Genomic DNA, 18919 nt, shown 5'->3' with positions numbered 1-18919 from the left:
ATGAGCTATGAGGACGCAAAGGCATAAGAAGGATACAGTGGACTTTGGGGACTTGGAGGGGAAAGGGTGGGAGGAGAGTGAGGGATAAAAGACTACAAATTGGATTCAGCGTATACTGCTCAGGTGATGGGTACACCAAAATCTCACAAACCACTACTAAAGAATTTACTCATGTAACCAAATACCACCTGTTCCCCCAAAACCTATGGAAAAAAAAAACAATTTTTTAAAAAAGAAAACAGATATAAATGCATTATGTAAGCTGAAATTGCTAGAGAAATGTAAAAAGGTAATCATACTATCAATGAGGGTAAAGGCTTGTGTCCCAAACTAAACTTTAGCATTTCATGGCTTGCCCGTCTAATCACCTGTCCCTCCATCCACTTTTCCTTCCATCCTTCTTTTCTTCCACCCATCCATCTGATATTTTGTGTTGCCAGGAACTAATACCAATAATGTAGGTTACTTGCTTGGCTAAAAGGGACAAGAGGGATAGCAAAGTAGCTAAAAGGGGAAGCTGTGCAGCCAGAAGGAATATTTGAAGACGGCAGCTGGAAATGTGAGCACGCCGATGAGAGGCAGTTAACAGCGTGAGAGAGATGACAGAAAAGCAGCAGCTAATTTATATGTTTTAATTCCAAGAAGGAAGGGGATGGGTGTGGAGGTAGCTAAGTGGGGAGAAATATGGCAAAAAGTTGAAGAAGCTCCCTGCCTAATGACAGCTATTTTTTTTTTTTTACCAGGTTTTCCCCCAAACCCAGTGTAATTTTTTCCCAAACACCTGGGACTGTGTGAAGAGAACTGTGGAAGGCTAAAGTCCATGGGATGGCTGTGACAGGATGATACATGGAGCAAGAAGCCTCTAGAAAGTAGGACGGGTGGCAGGGGGGAGACAGACAGGGAAAGAGAGAGAGAGAGAGAGAGAGAGAGAGACAGACAGAGAGAGAGAGAGAGAGAGAGAGACCGAGTGACCTTCGTTTCCATTCCAAAAAACTAAAGAGGACTTCAGCCTGAAAGAATGGATGATTGCTCTTTTTAGCTCTGCCACACAAATTTCATCTGAAGGAGACAATAAAAATTAGTGAAGGTGTCCCATGGTCTGTTCTGCAGAAAACAGACCAGCAGGTGTTTACTCAGAAGAGAAGCCACATAAGTTTTTGGAAGAAACTGTGTTTGTTATTACAGCAGGAGAACAAAAACACATTTAGAAACCAAACTGCTCTATTTTCTCTCTTTAAAAATCATTGCACTAAGAATCCTGCAGATAAATAAATTCCCACCCCAAATGTTACTTTGTCTCAAGGTTTCTTTGGTTTGGGTCATTTTGTGCTAATGATGTTCCACAAGGCCTTTGTCTCTTTGGTTCTCAGGACCTTCTAGTCTTAGTATGTCTACATGGACAAGGATGCTGTGGCTTCTTAGGCAAACTGCATGGCAGCTGGAGGGCAGCAGATGGGAAGGTGCTGTGCTGCTTGTGGAAAGAGGAGACTGCCAGTCTAAATGGCTGTGCTGATACAGGACCAGCCTTGTGACTTTGGGTCATCACATGATGACCTGCCATTGGATATCTTATTCTCCAGTCCCATTCCGGAGCTCCAGCCTAGTAAATAAGATGCATGTGAATGCATGTGCTTTGCAAAACTGGAAAGCCTAGAACAAATCCAAAGTGAGATTTTAACGAGGGCAGCAAATAAATTGTGTGTGTTCATATATATGTGCACATGCATGCATATATGTGTACACATGTATAGGAGTCTTTTATAGACATAGATTTTCCAACTCAGCTGCTGCCTCCCTGGCTTGCCACTGTATAGACAGAGCCTCAATATGGTGACTGAAGAGTGTACAGAAAGCCCAACTGTACCAAAAAAAATATCAGCATGACTTATTTTGGTTTCCTTGAGCCAGCAGGACAACACCAATATGAGGTGCATCCAAGGATGCTTTGAAACCTCTCATCTCCTCCTAAACCCTTCCCTTGCCATCCTCCCCTGAAATCCCCACCAATAGTCAACAATGGCTAATCCATTAAGGCAGAGAATGTCTTCACTGCCTGGCCTCAGTGCAAAGATGCAAAGTACCTCTGAGTAGTCTCAGAACAGTCCCCCAGAACTGCAGAACCAGCTGTTCACTCACTGATGGTCTCAGTTTTGAGAATAAAGTTAAAAGACAGAGGAATTTGGGATTCTCTGTGGTGTTGTAAAGAATGACAGATAAACAGGTATGGCTTTCAGGGACCCAAAAAAAATGCCCCAAAGAAGGTGCTTCATGGAAGGCCCATGGAAGGACAGGGTTTAGAAAATTCAGGAAATGCTCAAAAACAAGAGGACAAACAGCTAAGACTATTTCAATGGACTCCATTCTGCTTTGTCCTAAATGCTTTCCCTTAATCCCTTAAGCACATTCTCATCCTTTAGGATGTTACTCTTTCTGTGCCTTTTCCCAATTCCTTATCTCCTCCCCAGTGGGATTACTCACCTGACTCTGTTCCCATAGTACTCTGTACCCAATCCAGTTATAGTAATTCCTTAACTTATTCAAAAACACTTATGAGCACCTACTGCCATCCGCTGGTCACAGAGATGAACAGATATGCGTGTGAATAAGGCATAGTCCCTGGCCTCAACATGCTCCCAGTTTAACAGAGGAGAGAGACAGATAAAAACGTCTTCAATCAGTGCTTGGGGACGTGAGGACAGAAATCCAAATCAGACTGGGGATTCCGGGAAGGGAATTGGGCTTTGTCTCGAACCCAGCAGTTCTGAGGAGGGGGATTATTGCCAGGCATAAGGAAGAGTGTGTTCAAAGATCCAGAAGCAGCACACAGCAGGACATATTGGGAAACTGCCAGGGGCACTGCAGTTTGGAATGGAAGAAAGAGTTTGTGGAGTGGACAAAAATGAAGGTGGAGAAGTAGACTAGGATCAAATCCATAAGCTACGGCCTCTGGAATTAATCCTGAAAGCCACAGGTCATCAATGAGTGAGGTGAATCAGGGGAGTAAATGGTTCTCATAGTTTAGCGAAGGTCTTGAATAAGATCCAAGTCAGGTAGGAAGTGTTGTTGCTGTTGTTTTCTAATAATTCAGGCTGAAGGTGCCAATGGCCAGAATTTTTAAATGGCAATAGATTTGAGAAATACTTAAGAACAGTATTGACTGACTTCATCACTGAGCAGATGCAGGTAGGAATGAAAAGAGATCGGTTGACTTTTTTTTTTTTTTGAGATGGAGTCTTCCACTGTCACCCAGGTTGGAGTGCAGTGGTGCGATCTCCACTCACTGCAACCTCCACCTCCCGGGTTCAAGCGATTCGCCTGCCTCAGCCTCCTGAGTAGCTGGGATTACAGGTAACCGCCACCACGCCCTGCTAATTTTTTGTATTTTTAGTAGAGACGGGGTTTCACTATGTTGGCCAGGCTGGTCTTGAACTCCTGACCTCGCAATCCACCCACCTCGGCATGAGCCACCTCACCCAACCAACAGTTGACAATTTTCTTGCCTGTGACTTGGAGGACTCAGAAGGGTGAGCTCGGTCTATGAGACAGGAAAAATAGGGAAAGAAGAAAAGTTGTCTGCGAAGACAATGGGCCTGGTGAGTAATCTGGGACATCCAAGCGGAAGTGCTTAGATCTGCTGCTCAGGAAAGAAGGCTGTTTAGGAAAATAGATTTGGGAGTCCCTGTTATCCTCAGAGTGGTCATGGTTCAGTCCCCAGAAAGTGTCTAGATTGAAAAGAGCAGAGGGACTGAGGAGCATAGAGATGTAGCCTTGTTGGGGCCATGCAACATCTTCATTCTCTTTGCATGCAAAATGTGGGAAGAAACATGCTATTATGAGAATCCAATAAGATCATACATATTTCAAGATATGGCAATAAAAGACTCTTACTACACTATCCCTTCTCATTTGATCGGTGCTTGACACCACTTTCTTTTTAAAAATTCTCTAATTTTACTTCTATTTGCAGGTTGAAAATTTGCATGGATTAAAGGAGATCAGTGAGAGTACATGTAAGTGCCCCCAGCTGTTTTCTGAAATTATCTTTTCTGGTGCCTGACAACTGGTTTTTTTGAGTCTTTCAGTTTGCAAATGACTGTGTCAAAAATAAGATAAGAAATGATGTATTCAATAATCCCATCAAATTGCATTTACATAATAGCACAGAACTCAGATGAATATAATAAGAGGGTTTGGATTTAAATTGTAAGTTCTGACCTTCCTACCTTATTTTGCTTCGGTTACAGAATAAAGGGTGCTTCAGATATGATCATCATCATCATCATTGCTCTGCTCTTAAATGCATTACCTAGGTGTTAGTTATCTGAAGGGTCGTCACGTTGCTAAAGATTCAGTTGAGTTGTACTTACCATCTTGCTCCAATTTGCACCTTGTTCTCATAGCTGAGATTAAAAAATTATGTTTCTGGCCAGGCATAGTGGCTCATGCCTGTAATCCCAGCACTTCGGGAGGCGGAGACGGGGGGATCATGAGATCAGGAGATCGAGACCATCCTGGTCAACACGGTGAAACCTCATCTCTACTAAAAACACAAAAATTAGCAAGGCATGGTGGTGTGTGCCTGTAGTCCCAGGTATTCAGGAAGCTGAGGCAGGAGAATCACTTGGACCTGGGAGGCAAAGGTTGCAGTGAGCTGAGATGCGCCACTGCACTCCAGTCTGGTGACTGAGCAAGACTCCATCTCAAAAAAAAAAAAATTCTGATTTTAGTGAAGAACTGAAGAAAACAGTCCTAGAAATTGGACAAAATCCCACACTAAAATCCTTGGCTGTTCTCCCAGGCTATGTCTCCCACCTGTTCCCTTCCGTCACCAGTGGCTTCTCTGGGTGAGTGGTAGAGGCCGTAGGAATGGGAACATCATGGGCCACATCCCCTTGTCCTTCATGAAGCAGTGGAAGGAGGTCTTCTTCAGCTGATTCAGCTGACTTCTTACTCCCATGATGGGACCCTCCATCAATCAGGTTTCCAAAATTACCTGCAGAGGCAGTAGCAAGAGAAAAGGGGTCAGGTGTTGGTAACCAGAATCAGTCTGCTTGGCATAAAGGATCCAAGCTCATGTTCTCCCATGGCAATAAGGTAAGCTGTCATTATGAAGGTAGAAAGAGCAATGATCAGACCAACAAGACTGACAATGACGATGAGCTATCATCTCTATCCATCTTATTTTCTCTTTTGTAATAACTACACAAATGACAGATTAGAAAATACGATCAACTAAAAAGAGTCACTAGAAATCACAAAACTGTTATACCCATTTAAACATTATAGTGTATAACCTTGCAAAACTTGTAATAGAGATGTTGGTAAAGAATCATAGATATGTCATTTTGTAACCTGCCTTTTTCACTAAACAAAATATCATGAACACCTTTCCAAACCTGCTTCTTCTCTAAGAGAAGACTTCTCGTCTAAATCCCCAAAGACAAAACTATGTTTGGGAGGGAGGGAGGGAGAGAGGGAGGGAGAGAGGGAGGGAGAGAGGGAGAGAGAGGGAGAGAGAGGGAGAGAGAGAGAGAGAGAGAGAGAGAGAGAGAGAGAGTAGAGAGAGAGGAAGGAAAACATTTTTTCCCTACAAATAGGGCAGCTTTTGTGCTACAAATATCTTTGTATAGGAATAGCTATTCCCTGCAGGCATATTGGTGTCATTGATCTTTCCATTTTATAATCTAATGTCAAATGCTTTAAAAGATTTAGATGAACATTTCTCTTTTGGAAGGAGCTGCAAAATTAGCCATATTACAGAGTTGGTTGACTGTTCAAGAAAGGTTCAGGATCAAAAGTCCATAATCACGTGGACCCCTTAACTTGGGAAGCCTTCCTAACTTCTCCTTCTCTGACCCCTGCCTCTCCTCTCCAGGCAGGCCAGGTATCACTATTCTGTCTCCCTGCAGTAGTCACTGGTAGTGCCCCACCTAGATCCTCTTTACCAGGAAGGAGCCCTCAAACCCCAGATACTGAGATCGCTGCTAATAGCTTACAACAGCCACCTTCCATGGAGAATTGCCTTCTACTGATGGAGTCTGCCTCTCCACAGAAGATTATAAGGCCCCCTTCTTGTGCCTGAAGCCACTCACAGCTTGGTGTGGGGATGTAAAAGCCCAGCCCACTTGCCTCAAAATGGGGCCAAGTCTGTGATGCCACTCGCTTGAGAGCACCTCACAGGATCTGGCCGTGGCTGGTCTCCCTGCCCTCAGAGACCTGCCCTATGCTCCATCACCCGCTTCTCCCGAGAGCATGCCACCCAAACCTCACATGTATAAGAATCTTCCCAAGTTTCATTTCTGGGAACCTAACCTAAACAGGTCCCTAACGTCACATCATATTCCCTTCATTTCTCTACCATCTTGTTTTCAAATAATTTACTTAGATGTCTGCAAATGTCTTGAGAATGAAAATAGTATCTTGCTAATTTTTGTGTCTCCACTGGTCATGGAACAAACGCAGGGAGGGTCTTGATTCGTATTTAGTGAATCAGTGATCTCAATGTGTTTCTATGTCCATAGGAGTCTTTCTCCCAGTTCATTCCAATACATTCTTTTCTTCCCTTCTCCATTATTCTTACCTTAGGAATAATACTAAAATACCTGAGAGAGGCATAATAATATCCTAGAAAGAGAAGGAGACTTAGAGTTAGCAGGCCTTGTTTGAGTCCTCTTTTTAAAATTCACCAGCTATATAAGCTGAGGTGGTTATTCGACCTCTCTCGATATCCCATTATGGCTAAAACCATTGAAATTGTTATAAATCAATCATGAAGGCAGAGCACGAGACCAGAGAAATAGGATAATTAGATGGGGTTTTTAATAGCACAACAGGGAAGAGAATTGAGACAACTGGGAAGAGTGTGGCTAAAGGGATGAACCATGTAGTCTGAGATGGACAGAGATGAAAGTGAAACAGAAGAAAGGATTGGGTATCTTCATGAGTCAAAGGGAAGATATTATAGTAAGAGACAATGAGAAGAATGGAGGGCAGGGCAGAGAATAGGCTACTGGAGAGAAGGCCAGAGCGGGGGACACTCCCATATGCAGCTCACTACCTCCCTGTGGAACCCAGTCAACTAAGAGAATTTACTGCCTACTGACAAGTTCTTCCTTGGATAGACCCCAAGTCACCCCATTTTTCACATATGTCCATGTGTTCTTAGACCCATCCTAGAGACCCACATCATAAGCCTCCTTCCTCTTCTCTGGTCCTTTGATGCTTAAAGCCAGCTTCCAGGTCTCTCTCAGTCCCCACCCAAACCTGTCTTCTCAGAGCTAACCCTCCTGGGTCCCTCTGCCCTCTACAAAGATACATGTTCCCAAAATGTATCTCCACTTTCTGATCATGCAGACAGGAGATTCTTTGTTAGGTTTCCAGCTGTATGGCTTAAAAGGGCTGTATTTCATCTCTATTTTTTTCTGCTCTGTTCAAAGAGAGCTTCCTGAATATAAATCATGACCTTCTATGATGGAATGCTCTTTCTGGGAATGGCTTTCCCAGTTGCACAATAGCCCAAGATTTGGGGAGTTACATCATAACATCTACTGTATGCATGGCACTTTGTATGCCTTACCTCCTTAAACTTTTGCAACAACTCTATGAGGAATTCATTTCACAGATGAAGAAACTGAGACTCAGAGACATTAAGTGAACTCTGGGTAATGGAACCAGGATTAGGAATCCAAGTATGTCTGAATCTAAACCTACAGTCTTAATCACTTTTGTGAAGTATGAAAATAAATGCAGAGAGAAGGTGGAGCAAGATGGCCAAATAGAACCCTGAAGTGATCACCCCCACAGAAAGACCAAATTAAACAACTATTCATACAAAATAAGCACCTTCATAAGAAACAAAAATCAGGTGAGTGATTACAGTACCTGGTTTTAACATCATATTAAGGAAAGAAGCACTGAAGAAGGTAGGAAAAACAGTCTTGAATTGCCTGTAGGTGATTCATTCCTCCCCATCCCCCAGCAGTGTGGAGAGAAATTTTCTCTCCAAATGGTGTGGAGAGAAATTTTCTCTCCAAATGGTGTGGAGAGAAATTTTCTCTCCAAATGGTGTGGAGAGAAATTTTCTCTCCAAATGGTGTGGGGAGAAAATCTGAGCACTTGGGGATGAAAAAAACGCAGTGATTGTGGGATTTTGTATTGGAACTCAGTGCTGCCTTGTCACAGTGGAAAGCAACACCAGGCAGAACTCAGCCATTGCCCAAGGAGGGAGCATCTAGGCCAGACTTAGCCAGAAGCAAATCGTCCCTCCTAAGTTCCAGCAAGCTTTGCCACTACAGGCTGAGGTGCTCTGCAGTCCTAAATAAACTTGAAAGGTAGTCTAGGCCACAACGACTGCCATTTCTGGAAAAGTCCTGGTGCTATGCTGGGCTCAGAGACAGTGGACTTGGAGTGCACATGCCCTAGGTGAGACATAAGCTAGGGCAGCCAAGGAATTTTCACTCTTCCCCCAACACTTAGCAGCCCTGGGATGGACTCCTTCCCTCTGCTTGAGGAGGAGAGAGAGGAGAATAAAGATGACCTTGTCTTGCAACTCGTATACCAGGTCAGCCACAGAATTAGCACCAGGCAGAGATGTAAGATCCACATTTCAGACCCTAGCCCACATATGACATTCTTTTTTTTTTTTTTGAGATAGAGTCTCACTCTGTGGTCCAGGCTAGAGTGTAGTGGGTTGATCTCAGCTTCGTCTCGGGGGTGTACCCTGCCGTGTGAGGTGTAGGGTATCGGTCTGCACCTACTGGGGGATGTCTCCCAGTTAGGCTACTCAGGGGTCAGGGACCCACTTGAGCAGGCAGTCTGTCCGTTCTCAGATCTCAACCTTTGTGTTGGGAGATCCACTGCTCTCTTCAAAGCTGTCAGACAGGGTCGTTTGCATCTGCAGAGGTTTCTGCTGCTTTTTGTTCAGCTATGCCCTGTCCGCAGAGGTGGAGTCTACAGGGGCAGGCTGGACTCCTTGAGCTGCTGTGGGCTCCACCCAGTTCGAGCTTCCCAGCAGCTTTGTTTACTTACTTAAGCCTCAGCAATGGCAGGTGCCCCTCCCCCAGCCTCGCTGCTGCCTTGTGGTTAGATCGCAGACTGCTGTGCTAGCAATGACAGAGGCTCTGTGGGCGTGGGACCCTCCTGGCCAGGTGTGGGGTATAATCTCCTGGTGTGCCGTTTGCTAAGACCCTTGGTAAATGCAGTATTGGGGTGGGAGTTATCCGATTTTCCAGGTGTTGTGTGTCTCAGTTCCCCTGGCTAGGAAAAGGGATTCCCTTCCCCCTTGCACTTCCCAGGTGAGGCGATGCCTCGCCCTGCTTCAGTTCTCGCTGGTCGGGCTGCAGCAGCTGACCAGCACCGATTGTCCGGCATTCCCTAGTGAGATGAACCCAGTACCTCAGTTGAAAATGCAGAAATTGCCCGTCTTCTGTGTCGCTCATGCTGGGAGCTGGCGACTGGAGCTGTTCCTATTCAGCCATCTTGCCGCCTGTGTATTTTCAATTGTTATATCCTCCTGCTGAATTGACTCCTATGTCTCTTTTCATAATTTTTATCTTGAAATCTACTTTATGTGATATAATTATAGCTACTCCTGTTTTTTGTTGGTTTCCATTTGCATGGAATATCCTTTTTCATTTTTTTTTTCAGTCTCTGTGTATAAGTGAAGTGTGTTTCTTGTAGGCAACAGATTATTGGACTTTGTGTTTTTATTTATTCAGCCACTGTATATTTTTTGATTAGAGACTTTATCCACTTACATTCAATTTTATTATTGATACATAAGGACTTACTCCTGCTATTTTGTTATTTGTTTTCTGGTTGTTTCGTGGTCTTCCTTTTCTTCCTTCCTTTTTTTTAGTGAAGGCAATTTTCTCTGGCATGTTTTAATTTTTTGTTTTTAATTTTTTGTGCATCTGTTGTATGTTTTTTGATTTGAGGTTATCATGAGGCTTGAAATACGATCTTATAAACCCATATTTTAAATTGATGATAACACTGATTGTATAAAGAAGCAAAAAAAAAAAAAAAGCAAAGAGAAAATGAATAAAAACTCTACACTTTAATTTCATCCACTCACTTTAAAATATTTGTTGTATACTGTCCATGTCTTAAAGTTGTTGTAGTTATTTGTTTTTGATAGGTTCATCTTTTAGTTTTCTACTAAAGATACAAGTAATTTAGACACCACAATTACAGTATTATAGTATTCTATGTTTCTTTGTGTATTTACTACTACCAGTGAGTTTTGTACCTTCAGATGATTTCTTATTGCTCATTAACATCTTCTTCTTTCAATTTGAAAAACTCCTTTTAGCATGTCTTTGGGATAGGTCTAGTGTTGATGAAATCTCAGTTTTTGTCTGTGAAAGTCTTCATTTCTCCACGTTTAAAGGATATTTTTGCTAAATATACTATTCTAGGATAAAAGGGTTTTTGTTGTTATTGTTTAGTACTTTACATATGGCATGCCACTCTCTCCTGTCCTGTAAGGTTTCCACTGAGAAGTCTCCTGACAGATATATTGGAGCTTCTTTGTATGTTGTTTGTTTCTTTTCTCTTGCTGCTTTTAGATTCTTTATCCTTGAGCTTTGGGACTTTCATTATTAAATGTCTTGAGGTAGTCTTCTTTGGATTAAATCTGCTTGGTGTTCTCTAACCTTGTTCTTGAATATTGAAATCCTTCTCTAGGGTTGGGAAGCTCTCTGTTGTTATTATCCCTTTGAATAAACGTTCTACCCTGAACTCTGTCTCTGTACCTCCTCATTGAGGCCAATAATTCTTAGATTTGCCTTTAGAGGTGATTTTCTAGATCTTCTAGGCATGTTTTATTCTTTTCTATTCTTTTTTTGTTTCCTCTGTGTATTTTCAAATAGGCTGTCTTTAAGCTTACTAATTCTTCCTTCTGCTTAACTCTGCTGTTAAGAGAGACTGATGTATTCTTCAGTATGTTGGTTGCATTTTTTAGCTCCAGAATTTCTGCTTGACTCTTTCTAATTATTCAATCTCTTTGTTAAATTTGTCTGGTAGTATCCTGAATTGCTTCTCTGTGTTCTCCTGAATTTTACCGAGTTTCCTCTATACAGCTATTTTGATTTCTCTGAAAGCTCAAATATCCCTGCTGCTCTAGGATTGGTCACTAGTGCCTTATTTAGTTTGCATGGTGAGCTTATGTTTTTCTGGATGGTCTTGAAGCTTGTGGATGTTATTTGGTGTCTGGGCATTGAAGAGTTAGGTATTTATTGTAGTCTTTGTAGTCTGGGCTTGTTTGCACCCATCCTTCTTAGGAGGGCTTTCTAGATATTTGAAAGGACTTGGGAGTTGTGATTTAATTATTTGGTTACTGCAGTTGCATCTGAATTAGGGGAAACTCCAAGCCTAGTAACACTGTGGCTCTTGCAGAGTTGTAGAGGTACTGCCTTGGTGATCTTGGGTAAGAGAAGGCCATAAACGAACTGACAGAGATAAAAACCATGGCACAAAAAATATGTGACAAATGCACAAGCTTCAGTAACCGATTCAATCAACTGGAAGAAAGAGTATCAGCGATTGAGGATCAAATGAATGAAATGAAGTGAGAAGATAAGTCTAAAGAAAAAAGAGGAAAAAGAAATGAACAAAGCCTTCAAGAAGTATGGGATTATGTGAAAAGACCAAATCTACATCTGATTGGGGTGCCTGAAAGTGAGGGGGAAAATGGAACCAAGTTGGAAAACACTCTTCAGGATATCATCCAGGAGAACTTCCCCAACCTAGTAGGGCAGGCCAACATTCAAATTCAGGAAATACAGAGAACGCCACAAAGATACTTCTCAAGAAGAGCAACTCCAAGACACATAATTGTCAGATTCACCAAAGTTGAAATGAAGGAAAAAATCTTAAGGGCAGCCAGAGAGAAAGGTCTGGTTACCCACAAAGGGAAGCCCATCAGACTAACAGCAGATATCTCGGCAGAAACTCTACAAGCCAGAAGAGAGTGGGGGCCAATATTCAACATTCTTAAAGAAAAGAATTTTAAACCCAGAATTTCATATCCAGCCAAACTAAGTTTCATAAAGTGAAGGAGAAATAAAATTCTTTACAGACAAGCAAATGCTTAGAGATTTTGTCACCACCAGGCCTGCCCTACAAGAGACCCTGAAGGCAGCACTAAACATGGAAAGGAACAACCGGTACCAGCCATTGCAAAAACATGCCAAAATGTAAAGACCATCGAGGCTAGGAAGAAACTGCATCAACTAACGAGCAAAATAACCAGTTAATATCATAATGACAGGATCAAGTTCACACATAACAATATTAACCTTAAATGTAAATGGACTAAATGGTCCAATTAAAAGATACAGATGAACAAACTGGATAAAGAGTCAAGACCCATCAGTGTGCTGAATTCAGGAGACCCATCTCACATGCAGAGACACACATAGGCTCAAAATAAAGGGATGGAGGAAGATCTACCAAGCAAATGGAGAACAAAAAAAAGCAGGGTTTGCAATCCTAGTCTCTGATAAAACAGACTTTAAACCATCAAAGATCAAAAGAGACGAAGAAGGCCATTACATAATGGTAAAGGGATCAATTCAACAAGAAGAGCTAACTATCCTAAATATACTGATAAAACAGACTTTAAACCATCAAAGATCAAAAGAGACGAAGAAGGCCATTACATAATGGTAAAGGGATCAATTCAACAAGAAGAGCTAACTATCCTAAATATATATGCACCCAATACAGCCAGGTCATAAAGCAAGTCCTTAGAGACCTACAAAGAGACTTAGACTCCCACACAATAATAATGGGAGACTTCAACACCCTACTGTCAACATTAGACAGATCAACGAGACAGAAAGTTAACAGGATATCCAGGAATTGAACTCAACTCTGCACCAAGTGGACCTAATAGACATCTATAGAACTCTCCACCCCAAATCAACAGTGTATACATTCTTCTCAGCACCACATCACACTTATTCCAAAACTGACCACATAATTGGAAGTAAAGCACTCCTCAGCAAATGTGCAAGAACAGAAATTATAACAAACTGTCTCTCAGACCACAGTGCAATCAAACTAGAACTCAGGACCAAGAAACTCAATCAAAACCGCTCAACTACATGGAAACTGAACAACCTGCTCCTGAATGACTACTGGGTACATAACGAAATGAAGGCAGAAATAAAGATGTTCTTTGAAACCAATGAGAACAAAGATACAACATACCAGAATCTCTGGGACACATTGAAAGCAGTGTGTAGAGGGAAATTTATAGCACTAAATGCCCACAAGAGAAAGCAAGAAACATCTAAAATTGCCACCCTAACATCACAATTAAAAGAACTAGAGAAGCAAGAGCAAACACATTCAAAAGCTAGCAGAAGGCAAGAAATAACTAAGATCAGAGCAGAACTGAAGGAGATTGAGACACAAAAAGCCCTCCAAAAAATCAGTGAATCCAGGAGCTGGTTTTTTGAAAAGATCAACAAAATTGATAGACTGCTAGCAAGACTAATAAAGAAGAAAAGAGAGAAGAATCAAATAGATGCAATAAAAAATGATAAAGGGGATATCACCACCGGCTCCACAGAAATACAAACTACCATCAGAGAATACTATAAACACCTCTATGCAAATAAACTAGAAAACCTAGAAGAAATGAATAATTTCTTGGACACTTACACTCTCCCAAGACTAAACCAGGAAGAAGTTGAATCCCTAAAGAGACCAATAGCAGGCTCTGAAATTGAGGCAATAATTAATAGCCTACCAACCAAAAAAAGTCCAGGACCAGACGGATTTACAGCTGAATTCTACCAGAGGTACAAGGAGGAGCTGGTACCATTCCTTCTGAAACTATTCCAATCAACAGAAAAAGAGGAAATCCTCCCTAACTCATTTTATGAGGCCAACATCATCCTAATACCAAAGCCTGGCAGAGACCCAACAAAAAAAGAGAATTTTAGACCAATATCCCTGATGAACGTTGATGCAAAAATCCTCAATAAAATACTGGCAAACCGAATCCAGCAGCACATCAAAAAGCTTATCCACCATGATCAAGTGGGCTTCATCCCTGGGATGCAAGGCTGGTTCAACATACGCAGATGCAGAAAAGGCCTTTAACAAAATTCAACAGCCCTTCATGCTAAAAACTGTCAATAAATTCGGTATTGATGGAATGTACCTCAAAATAATAAGAGCTATGTATGACAAACCCACAGCCAATATCATACTGAATGGGCAAAAACTGGAAGCATTCCCTTTGAAAACTGGCACAAGACTGGGATGCCCTCTCTCACCACTCCTATTCAACACAGTGTTGGAAGTTCTGGCTAGGGCAATCAGGCAAGAGAAAGAAATAAAGTGTATTCAGTTAAGAAAAGAAGAAGTCAAATTGTCCCTGTTTGCAGATGACATGATTGTACATTCAGAAAACCCCATCATCTCAGCCCAAAATCTCCTTAAGCTGATAAGCAACTTCAGCAAAGTCTCAGGATACAAAATTAATGTGCAAAAATCACAAGCATTCTTATACACCAGTAACAGACAAACAGAGAGCCAAATCAGGAATGAACTTCCATTCACAATTGCTTCAAAGAGAATAAAATACCTAGGAATCCAACTTACAAGGGATGTAAAGGACCTCTTCAAGGAGAACTACAAACCACTGCTCAGTGAAATAAAAGAGGACACAAACAAATGGAAGAACACACCATGCTCATGGATAGGAAGAATCAATATCGTGAAAATGGCCATACTGCCCAAGGTAATTTATAGATTCAATGTCATCCCCATCAAGCTACCAGTGACTTTCTTCACAGAATTGGAAAAAACTGCTTTAAAGTTCATATGGAACCAAAAAAGAGCCTGCATTGCCAATACAATCCTAAGTCAAAAGAACAAAGCTGGAGGCATCACGCTACCTGACTTCAAACTATACTACAAGGCTACAGTAACCAAAACAGCATGGTACTGGTACCAAAACAGAGATATAGGCCAATGGAATAGAATAGAGTCCTCAGAAATAATACCACACATCTACAGCCATCTGATCTTTGACAAACCTGAGAGAAACAAGAAATGGGGAAAGGATTCCCTATTTAATAAATGGTGCTGGGAAAATTGGCTAGCCATAAGTAGAAAGCTGAAACTGGGTCCTTTCCTTACTCATTATATGAAAATTAATTCAAGATGGATTAGAGACTTAAATGTTAGACCTAATACCATAAAAACCCTAGAAGAAAACCTAGGTAATACCATTCAGGACATAGGCATGGGCGAGGACTCCATGTCTAAAACACCAAAAGCAACAGCAACAAAAGCCAAAATTGACAAATGGGATCTAATTAAACTAAAGAGCTTCTGCGCAGCAAAAGAAACTACCATCGGAGTGAACAGGCAACCTACAGAATGGGAGAACATTTTTGCAATCTACTCATCTAACAAATGGCTAATATCCAGAACCTACAAAGAACTCAAACAAATTTACAAGAAAAAAACAAACAACCTCATCAAAAAGTGGGCAAAGGATATGAAAAGACATTTCTCAAAAGAAGACATTCATACAGCCAACAGACACATGAAAAATGCTCATCATCACTCACCATCAGAGAAATGCAAATCAAAACCACAATGAGATACCATCTCACACCAGTTAGAATGGCAATCATTAAAAAGTCAGGAAACAACAGGTGTTGGAGAGGATGTGGAGAAATAGGAACACTTTTACACTGTTGTTGGGATTGTAAACTAGTTCAGCCATTGTGGAAAACAGTATGGTGATTCCTCAAGGATCTAGAACCAGAAATACTATATGACCCAGCCATCCCATTACTGGGTATATACACAAAGGATTATAAATCATGCTGCTATAAAGACACATGCACACGTGTGTTTATTGCGGCACTATTCACAATAGCAAAGACTTGGAATCAACCCAAATGTCCAGCAGTGACAGACTGGATTAAGAAAATGTGGTACATATACACCATGGAATACTATGCAGCCATAAAAAAGGATGAGTTTGTGTCCTTTGTAGGGACATCGATGGAGCTGGAAACCATCATTCTCAGCAAACTATCACAAGAACAGAAAACCAAACACCACATGTTCTCACTCATAGGTGGAAATTGAACAATGAGATCACTTGGACTCTGGAAGGGGAACATCACACACCAGGGCCTATTATGGGGAGCGGGGAGGGGGCAGGGGGGAAGGATGGCATCGGGAGTTATACCTGATGTAAATGACGAGTTGATGGGTGCAGCACACCAACATGGCACAAGTATACACATGTAACAAACCTGCGCATTGTACACATGTACCCTAGAACTTAAAGTATAATAATAAAAATAAAAAATAAATAAATAAAAAGAAAATACACAGGCAACCAATGCTGAAGCACCCAGATTTATAAAGGAATTATTTTTAGAGCTAAAGAGAAAGATAGACCCCAACACAATAATAGTTGGAGACTTCAACACCCTACTTTCAGCATTGGAAAAATCATCCAGACAGAAAGTCAACAGAAAAACATTGGACTTAATCTGCTCCATGGAACAAATGGACATAATAGATATTTATAGGACATTTCTTCTAATGGCTACAGAATACACATTCTTCTCAGCACATGGATCATTCTCAAGGACAGACCATATGTTAGGCCACAAAACAAGCCTTTAAAAATTCAAACCAATTAAAATTATATCAAGTATATTCTCTGATTACAATGGAATAAGACTAGAAATAAATAACGAGAGAAATATTGGAAATTATATGAGCACATATAAACAATATATTCCTGAATGGCCAGAGGGTCAATAAAGAAATTAAGAAGGAAACTTAAAAAATTCTTGAAACAAGTAACGAATATACAACATACCAAAACCTATAAGATACAGCAAAAGCAGTACTAAAAGGAATGTTTATAGCAATAAGCACCTACATCAAAAAACTAGAAAAACATCAAATAAACAACCTAATGATGCATATTAAAGAATTGAAAAAGCAAGAGCAAACAAACTCAAAGTTAGTAGAAGGAAAGAAATACAGAGCAGAGCAGAAATCTATGAAATCGAAACAACAACATAAAAATAATAAAAAAGATCAACAAAATGAAAAATTGGTTTTTTGAAAAGATAAACAAAATTGACAATCCTGTAGCCAGACTGAAAAAAAAAGAGAAGACCCAAATAAATAAAATCAGAGATAAAAAAGGAGACATTACAATACATACCACAAACATTCAAAGGATCATTAGAGATTGCTATGAACAGCTATGTGCCAACGTATTGGAAACCCTAGAAGAAATGGATAAATTCTTAGACATCAACAACCTACCAAGATTGAATCATAAAGAAATGCAAAACCTGAACTGACCAGTAATAAGTAGTGTGATCCAAATCATAATAAAAAGTCTCCCCACAAAGAAATGTCCAGGACTCCATGGCTTCAGTGCTGAAATTCACCAAACATTTACAGAAGAACTAACACAAGCTTTTTCAAGATGGTGGGCTGAAGGCATGGTTACCATGACTCTCCCACTTGGAAAGACAAAATAGTGTATAGAGATTCACACTGTGAGCTTTTTTTTCAAGAAACAATGCAGGAACTTAACAGGAAAACTGAAAAGAAACTACAGACCCTTTGAAAGAAACAGTGGGCTGCAGCGTAAACTGTGAGCCAGGCAGAATATTTTAAGTCCCCAGACTGTGAGGAGGGGATAAATTGCCTCTGGGATATACACTCCCACCAGAGAATCTCACAATCCAGGCCATAGAGGAAGACCTTAACCCTACCAAGTGCTGGAATTTATTCAGGGAGCAAAAAGAAATATAAAAGTAGACGCAGCCACAGGAATAGTTGTGCATACATTTCCGATCTCCAGTACAGATGGAGGGAAGCGATTCCTGATCCTACCTTACAGGGGACCTTTTAGAAGCCTGCCAGCTAACTCAGGTGATGGTTGCAGGTTTACAGAAGCCCCCAACTGAGAAGTACAAAATAATCTCAAGTGGGGACAAACTCCCTTGGCCAGAACTGGGGGACAAGTGGGAAATGTGTTGCAGCCACAAGTGCTAGAGCTGGGAGCCTGGGTTTTGTGGGTGAACTGGGAGGTGTGTGGCCTGCAAGCTGTACTTGCTGTCTCTGCCAGGGAAGGCTTATGACCTGGGGCAGTTATAAGTTCTGAGCGCAGACTGCCTGGAACTTAGCTAGCTGCTGCTGGTGGAACACCATGGGTGAAAGATCTATCTTGCCAATGTGTGGGAGCTGGGTGGGGCTTACTGCTGCACGCTACCCCCGATTCCTTCTTTGGACTTTTCTGTACAGAAAAGGCAGCTGTGCTCTTCCTTGAAACATTGCCCCAGTGGTCAGAGAACTGTTTCCCTAACTTCCCATTGGAGCTGCTGCTTGCCCTGCATGTGAAGAGCCAGAGTATGGACTTGCCAGACCCAGACCCAGATCCCACCTGTCTTTGAGCCTCCACCCACACTGGTAACATAACACAAAGGACAAAATTTGGAAGCTCTGTGGTCCCACCCATTGCCTGAGACACCAGACTACTCCTCTGGGCAACATAAGGCAAGCACAAATCCCACCGCCACCACTGCAGCTGATACTTTCTTGCAAGCACCACCTACTGGCTGGAGGCCAACCAACACAGTCTATTACAGCACCTTCAGGTAGAATAAAACTTGCTTTTGATTCTTCAGGAAGGAGAAAACTTGTGCGTGGCCTTAACTAACAGCATTGCTGGGTACCCTGGATAAACAGGAGGTCCTAAGTCTGCCTACATGATCAGTTCATTACTACTACAACCAGAATTTGAGAAAGCCAACACATTAAGGCTATTTATAACCAGAGAATCTCACAGAGTCTACATCACTCCCCTGGCCACCCTCATTAGAACTGGTGCTGGTAGCCACTG

At 41.5% G+C, this 18919-nt stretch overlaps 1 protein-coding gene across 1 annotated transcript in view; it reads right to left on the bottom strand.

Annotated features, from left to right (window-relative positions):
• The window catches only part of FER1L6 (fer-1 like family member 6), a 177417-nt gene that overhangs the window by 119037 nt on the left and 39461 nt on the right, over positions 1 to 18919 (bottom strand). Inside the window, 1 exon segment of the mRNA XM_033202929.1 lies at positions 4813 to 4993. Within this exon segment, the coding sequence (XP_033058820.1) occupies positions 4813 to 4993 (181 nt within the window).

The sequence above is a fragment of the Trachypithecus francoisi genome, unplaced genomic scaffold, assembly GCF_009764315.1.
Source record: "Trachypithecus francoisi isolate TF-2019V2 unplaced genomic scaffold, Tfra_2.0 Lachesis_group7, whole genome shotgun sequence".
In the NCBI taxonomy this organism is placed as follows: Eukaryota; Metazoa; Chordata; class Mammalia; order Primates; family Cercopithecidae; genus Trachypithecus; species Trachypithecus francoisi.
The sequence above is the reverse complement of the archived record's forward strand: the minus strand, read 5'-3'. Positions and strand labels throughout refer to the sequence as shown.